Source organism: Pteropus alecto, unplaced genomic scaffold (assembly GCF_000325575.1).
Source record: "Pteropus alecto unplaced genomic scaffold, ASM32557v1 scaffold339, whole genome shotgun sequence".
NCBI classification, from domain to species: Eukaryota; Metazoa; Chordata; class Mammalia; order Chiroptera; family Pteropodidae; genus Pteropus; species Pteropus alecto.
Window position 1 is genome coordinate 473,862 of NW_006442509.1, and position 7,235 is coordinate 481,096.

A 7,235-nucleotide genomic window follows, 5' to 3' on the forward strand; every position below is an offset into this window, starting at 1 on the left:
GGCCGGGCCGGGGGCGGCTTCCCCGCTGGCAGGTGCGGGACGTGCTGCCTGGCCGGCCTTCGTGACCCCGCGCGCCGGCAGCGGCGCCTGGCTGGCCGGGTCCGGCAGACACTCGGCCTGCGGGAGGGACCGAGGCGCGGCTACGGGGCGCCGTGCTCCCCGCGCCCAGCGGAGGGCGCCATTGGCCTCGCAGCCCAGCGAATGCCGCGAGCGGCGGACACCCCGGGTCCGAGCCAGGGACTCCTGGAACGAACCGGTCCGGACTTGGCCTGAGAGTGGAACGCCTGCGTGTAAGCTAGCAGGATGGCTCACGAGGACGAGGACAGTGGACCCGCACGCCTGGCGGTGACTGACCCCTCGTTGGGGCCAGGAGCTTGGCCGAGGCCTTTCTGGGTTAGCACGTCCTCGCCTCAGCTCGGCTCCGTGAGGTGGCACCATTCTGTCCCCGGGCCACCCCACGGCTTCTGGGCGAGCTAGGGGGGCCTGCGGGGCCTTCAGCGCCCTCCGCCGCGCGGGTTCACGGAGGGCAGACCCGCGTGCGGACGGCCACGCACGTGCCACTGCGACTTCGCAGAACCCAGACGGGAGGCGTCTGGCTGCTAGGTCACGGCGTCCCCACCGCGCTGGGGCACCCTGTCAGAGGGACACGGAATGCGCGTGCACACACCTGCCTGCACACGTGGTACAAGGGCCAGGAGCCGGGGAGAGGGCTCCGCCAGACCACTAGGGCTCCCTGGACTCAGACCACTGAGGCCCCAGCACGGAGGGCGTGCCGGCGGGGTGGGGTGAGGGGGTGCTGAGGCCGGGGAGGATGTGGGGGGGGGCGGTGCTGGCGCTGTGGGAGCACAGGCGGAAGAGCCGGGCGAGGAGGAGGGCCAGGTGGGCGAGGCTTGCAGGGCTGTCATCCTACCTCAGCTCCGTGTGTGCGGCCGAGTGGGACCCACAACAGCAAACAAGGGCCCCCCATTCCACGCCGGTTTCAGAGAAACCACGACTGTTCCGTCTCTGAGTATCCCATGAACACTCGGGACATACTTTCACTAAAAAATTGTTCGTTTCTCCGGAATTCTCTTTGAACTGGACGCCCCGTATTTTTTCTGTCCGCAGGCTGGCAGAGACCCACATGGGGCCGGGATGGGTCACCGTCTCCCCTGGTCCCCACGCTGGACTGCCAGAAGCCCCCACAGAGCAGGGCGACACCTTCGCCCTCAGCCAGCGGCCAGCTCCTCCCGCTGGACGGGACAGGCTGGAGAGACTGGCCGCCGGCAGCGGGCGCGGGTCTGCGGCTCTGCACGCCACTCCTGGGCTCACCGGGATGGAAGAAACCCACGCATCAAGCCGGCTGCCAAACCCTGCCTGGCACCGGAGCCTGGGCGGCCAGGCACCTGCTGGGCTGGGCGGGCTCCCCGTTTCCTCCCCGTCCCCCCAGGAGAGGAGAGCGGAGTCTCTCTGGGCCCAGCCCTGGGGTGTGGGACGTGCAGCCAGGAGCAACTGGAGCCCCTGAACCTCCCTCGAGGGCGGGCGGCCCGCAGTGGTCAGCAAGTCAGTGTGGGTGAGGAGGCCCCTGGGGTCTGGCTTGGATGGAGCAAATAACTAAGGTCTGGGAGCCCCTGGGGAGGGGGAGGCGGTGGCCCCCAAAGGGTACACACTTCAGCCTCGCCTGCCAGCCTGGCCCACCCGCACGCCGGCCACCTGGGCCCTACGTCGTCAGCGCCTGCCTTGCCTGCCACACTCCCTGACACCCAGCCTCTCCTGCGCCGGGGCTCATGGCTGTGGACGACGCCGCAGACCCCCCAGGAAACACTCCGCAACCCCTCCAGGGCCCGAGAGGGTCCGAGCCGGCACGGAACGTGCTGGCAACACGCGGACGTGGGATCCGGTGACCCTGAGGCGTCGTCATGGTGAGAAGGGGCACCTGCGAGGGGCGCCATCAGGCCACCTGCACAGTGGCCATCTACCTCGGCCTCCCTCGGACACCTGCAGGGCTTAGGCGACAGCTGTGTCCCCAGTGGCCCCTGAGCAGCCCCAGAGTGCTGGCTCCTGGGACAGCTCTGCCTTGGGGCTGGAAGCGCTGTCACCGCCACTGTGATCCTGCTCCCGGCCACCTGCTCCTGGGTACGATCAGTGTTGGGCCCCAGACCGAGCCCCAGGCTTCGTCCACGAATGACAAACCGAGCGTCGCTGCTGGCACTTACGTTGTCCCGGCCATCTCATGATGTCACTCCTGCAGAGCCGAGGGCGTGGTCGTTCCAATGGCAGGACGACCTCTGTGTCCCCCGGGGAACGGTCCCCATGTGTGGGTCAAACCGACTCCCCCTGTGCCGCAGTCACACCATGTGTGGCTCACGCACCCTGCGGGCAGCCCTCCATCCCATGCAGCCCCACGCGACCCTGGCGACACCGCGGTCGGTTGAGAGCCCACGAGCTTCCTCCCACATTGCTGTCCGCACCACTGCCTGGGCCTCTGTACTGTCGCCCACCGCTGCCGGACGCCACATTCGCATTCTGTCCCCGCGTGTCCAGGTGTCCGCAGGCACCTGATTTTAGCGCCCGTCGGGGCGCTGCTTCAGCCCCGGCGCCCCTGCCTGCCCGGTCTCACAGGCCCGGGGTCTGACCCCGAGGCGGAGGCTTGGTTCCCCGTTGGGCAGACTGTGGGCCGGCCCATCGCCAAACGTTTTCGAATCGCTGCATCCACGCGCCAAGCACGTCCTCGCCTGACCAGGATGCCTCGGCCTCCGCGAGCCACCACGGCTGGGACGCATGCCACATGGGGAGCGTGTGCTCGAGAAGGACTGACCCACGCTGAATAAGATGGTAGCACCCACCACCCGGGGTCCGGTCCCCGCTCTGCCAGGAGCCATCCCCAGGTCCCCGTGGGTGAGAGAGGACCAGCGGCAGAGGTGACCTCACAGCGCGGCTTCTAGGACCGAGTGGGAGGAAGCGGCTTAAGCTCTTGGCACAGGCACCTTGTAAGGTCGTTGCTCAGGAGGCTGGAGCCACTGTCACCACTGACCTGCTGGGACCGAGACTGAGAACGCGAAGGGCTGCAGGAGTTACACGTCGCCCAGGACCCCCGTCCCATCCTGGAAGATGGCACCCTGGGTGCTGACCTCCTCGTGCCAGGAAACTGCCCTCCTGCCCCGCTGCCCGGCACGGCCCCCGACCCAGGCTCTCCGCGTCCTGGCCCCACAGCCCGAAGCCGCGGCGGGGAGGGCCAGCGGGGCGGGCTCTCCTCACCCCGCCTCCCACCCCAGGGCGGCGAGTCTCCCTTGTGCCTGGACGTGCTCTTGGGGCTTGTCCCAACGTCACTTCCTGTGTGTCCTGACACGCAAGGCGCTCTGGCGCCCGGACCTGCTTTGTCTGGGCTGCGCTGTGTCCTCAGGGACAGTGCGCCCGCAGCCTGCAGAGGGCCTGGTGGCCCCGTAAGATCCCCTGACCGACCGAGCGAATGGCAGTAGCTGGCACGATCTGTCCCCGTGAGCCCAGCCAGACTTCGCTGCGGTGGCCCTGAGAACTCACGTCCTCTGCTTCCTGTGCTGCTCTCCCCTCCCGGGGCGGGGCGGGGTGTGGGGGACTCCAGAACAAATATGGCCCCTCCACCACAGGCCCCTCCAGGCTCATCCATGCGAGACAATGTGCATGGAATGTTCTAGATGGCGTGAATCACTCAGGCACACCGCACCGACCTCTCTGTGCTTAGCAAACGGCCTGCCCTGCCCATTTTCCTGGCCCCGCAGGACGGGGTGGCGGGGTCCCCCGCTTTGTTCCCTCCTCCACCCCGGACTGCTGGCTCACAGGGACGGCCCACAGGGACGGGCACACCAGGGCAGTCCCTGCCCGGGGCGCCAGGGCGAGGGCTTCAAGGCACTTCTGCTGGCAAATGAGGGGACGGATAAGTGAGCAAAGGGGTGTCCCAGCGGGATCCGAGGGAGGAGGGTGCCCCCTGCTGGCAGTGACATCCTCAGGATTCTGGCAGGAAGTGAGGTCACTCCCATGGACCCCCTGCCGGGCGACTGGGAATGACCTCACCCTGAGCCTCCTGTGGTGGGGGGAGGGGCGGCGCCTGGGGCGGAGGGTCAGGGGTGGCGGTGCCCACCCCGGCACTTATCTTGGCTGGACCCCCAGTCCTGTGTCGCCGGGCGAGGCACGGCGGGGTGCTGGTCGGGGCCTTACCAGGAAGGACTGGAAGAGCCGGAAGGAGCCCACCAGCCAGACGTACAGGTGGGAGTGCACCTTGGTGGACGTGCCGTTGAAGGCGTTGGCCACCGCCAGGAAGGAGTAGGGCCCGACGGCGAAGAACTCCCAGTCGTAGGCGCCGGAGGTGGCGATGGTCTGGTTGGGCTCGAACAGGCGCGTCCTGGGGTTCCACTTGTAGATGACGCTGTCGATGTTGTGGTCGTCACCTGGGAGCCAAGTGCCAGGTCGAGGGAGGCGACAGGGACTCGCGGTGGCCTTGGAGGGCCCGGCCCGCCCCGGCCCCCAGCCCAGGGCCCTTGTGCCCGGCCAGCCCGGCCAGGCCAAGGGCCGCTCTGCGTGTGGCCCTGCGCCCGCTCGCTCACCAGCGATCACCCTCCCGGGCCAGGGGCCACACCTCCCGCCCCTCCCAGGCCCCCTCCAACTGGCTCCAGACCCCACCCGGGCCTTCTAGGTTCTAGGAGGTGGGAGCCCTCTCCAGCCTCGCCCCACATTGCCCAGGGTGCCCTTTGCCCCAAATCCCCACAGGCCAGACACACTGCCCCAGGAGTCCCTCTGGCCCAGCTTCCCCTGGAAAACTCACTCACTGCCCTCGGGGGCTCCCTGGGGCTCCTTGTCCATCAGTGGGTGGCGGGGGTCCCTCTCAGGCCCCCCACAGAGCTCCTGGCAGGTCTCAGACTGGGGTAAACGCTGAGCCACAGAGCCTGCCTGAGGCCTGAGTCAGAGACGCGGCTGCACCACAGGCCCCTTGCAACCCTCGAGTCACAGGATGGGGGGGCCCCGCCTGGTCACCTGGGATAGCAGCTGGCCCTTGCCGGCCCCTCCCTACCTGTCTCCCCACTGCACACAGGCCTTACAGAGTTTGTGTGCCCGCAGAGGAACAAGGCCCCGCCCCTCCTTCAGCTTGTCCCCACCCACGTCCCCAGCCTGGGGGACCTTCCCAGCTACATCAGCCAGAGCTCCCGAGGGGAGCTTGGTCAGTCAGCGAGTCAGGTGGTCGGTTACTTAGTCTGCAGCCAGGTGCCCTCCCTGTCTCCCCACTGCACACAGGCCTTACAGAGTTTGTGTGCCCGCAGAGGAACAAGGCCCCGCCCCTCCTTCAGCTTGTCCCCACCCACGTCCCCAGCCTGGGGGACCTTCCCAGCTACATCAGCCAGAGCTCCCGAGGGGAGCTTGGTCAGTCAGCGAGTCAGGTGGTCGGTTACTTAGTCTGCAGCCAGGTGGCCGCTCTCCTGTCTTCCTGCCTGGACAGGTGAGGAGGTGCTCAGGTGTGTTCACCCTGAGAGGCACCACCAGGAACTGGGCCGGTGTGATGTTTTATCATTGTTAGGGAGTCAACAACGAGCCTTGTCCTCGCCCAAGACGGCTCCCGTGGGGCTGAGGGGCTGGGCCCTACCTTCCCGGTGGTTGGCCACGGCCAGGAAGTGCTCCCCGGCCACCTCGAAGGCCTCCCAGTCCCGGGCGCTGTGGGTGGGGACCCTCTGGTAGGGTGTGAACCGCAGCCTTCTCTGGCTCCACTTGTAAATGACGGAGAACTCCTGGCCCTTTTCATTCGCATGGAAGTTGGCCACAGCCAGGAAGACCTGCAGCAGAGACGCGGACACTCGGTTCTCGTCTGGGGCCGGGCCTGGTGCAAACGGTTCCCAGCGGCCAGGGACGGAGGCTGAGCCCGCAGCTCCGCCGCTGACGCCTCAGCCAGCCGGCCCCTGGGCAGCTCCAGACCTGTTCGTCCCGTTTCAGCCCCTCACACGTGTCCACGTTCGCCAGCCCGTTGGTGCCATTTCTATGCCCCAAACAGGAAAAGGTTTGTGCACAAATATGCCCTTTTCCACCAGGCCTGGAAGCAAGAAGCCCAGCTACACCCTGCACGTGCCTAGGGAGCCAGACGGAAGGCTTTCTGCTTACGTTTCTGAACTTCCCGACTTTTCTTTGATATAAAGTTATCATTTTTGAATAATGAACACATATAAACCTTTAAAAGATCATCAGCCAAATAACCAGCGAGCGAGTCATCATTCGCCATGCTGGGTCTGGAGCAAGCACTGCGTGGGGGTCTGCCGGCCGCAGGAGGCAGGGTTGGTTTGCTCACTGGTTTATCCCCAGTGGGCGGCGAGGTGCAGGCAGGGCTGTCCACGGCAACTGTGTGGTGGTCAGTGAGTGATCTGGGGGACAGGCACAGGAAGGGGTCCCCAGGGAGCTGGGAGGGAACATTCGCCGGGGCGGGGTGGGCGGCCGATGCCCAGCGCAGCCCTGACCCGAAGCGGGGCTGCCTGCAGGGCCCCACACCTGGGGCCTCCTGCGTCCCGCGCGTGTGGGGTGGAGGGAAGGGTCGGGGGCCCCTCTGAGATAATTTCTGCGTTGCTGATGGGTCCCAGGCGGAGACCCCGGCACGGTTATTATTTAGGGAGGACGGACGCACGGAGGGCGCGCGGCTTGGAAAGGCCCGTGGGGCCCCTGCAGACCCGCCTCGGGCCGTGCGGGGAGGGCGGTCCGCCCCCCTTGGAGGCTCTGGGGCGCAGACCCGCTTCCTCCTGCAAAAGCTTCGCGCGCAGCCCCGACCTCTCGCCTCTGGGGTTCGCGCAGGGAGGGCGGACTCGCCTGTCTCCCGATGGTGAAGTGTCTCCAGGACTGCGCCTGGTGCGTGCGGAGGTCCTGGTAGGCCGCGAACTTGCCGTCGGTCCACCTGTAGATGGCGGACGTGGCCTTCCGGTTGGCGGTGGCCACGAAGAGCCCCGCGCCGGGGATGGCGAAGACCTCGATGCCCAGCGTCTCGGAGCGCGTGGTCAGGCTCTGGTACTCCTCCACGAAGTCCAGCTTCTCCTTGGCTGCGACGGAGACGCGCAGGCCCGGTGAGCGCCTCCGGGAGCCCAGGGGACCCTCTTGGGCGCACGACCCCGGGCTGCGAGCCGGGCCCCGGGCGTCAGCGTGGGGCAGGGTGGCTCCCCTGGAGCGAGTCGTCCCGCGGGTGACACTCGGGAGCCGTTCCCCGCGCCGGCCGCCGCCCTGGGAGGCTGGGCCCTCAAGTCGGTCCGAGGGTGGAC

At 67.6% G+C, this 7,235-nt stretch overlaps 1 protein-coding gene across 1 annotated transcript in view; it reads right to left on the minus strand.

Moving 5' to 3' along the window:
- Window positions 1-7,235, minus strand: part of TSPEAR (thrombospondin type laminin G domain and EAR repeats) — a 41,322-nt gene that overhangs the window by 8,741 nt on the left and 25,346 nt on the right. Inside the window, exons 5-7 of the mRNA XM_015597636.2 lie at window positions 6,793-7,133; window positions 5,591-5,777; window positions 4,174-4,403 (exon numbers count right to left, since the gene is read on the minus strand). Of these exons, the coding sequence (XP_015453122.1) occupies window positions 4,174-4,403; window positions 5,591-5,777; window positions 6,793-7,133 (758 nt within the window). The remainder of the gene's footprint in view (window positions 1-4,173; window positions 4,404-5,590; window positions 5,778-6,792; window positions 7,134-7,235) is intronic.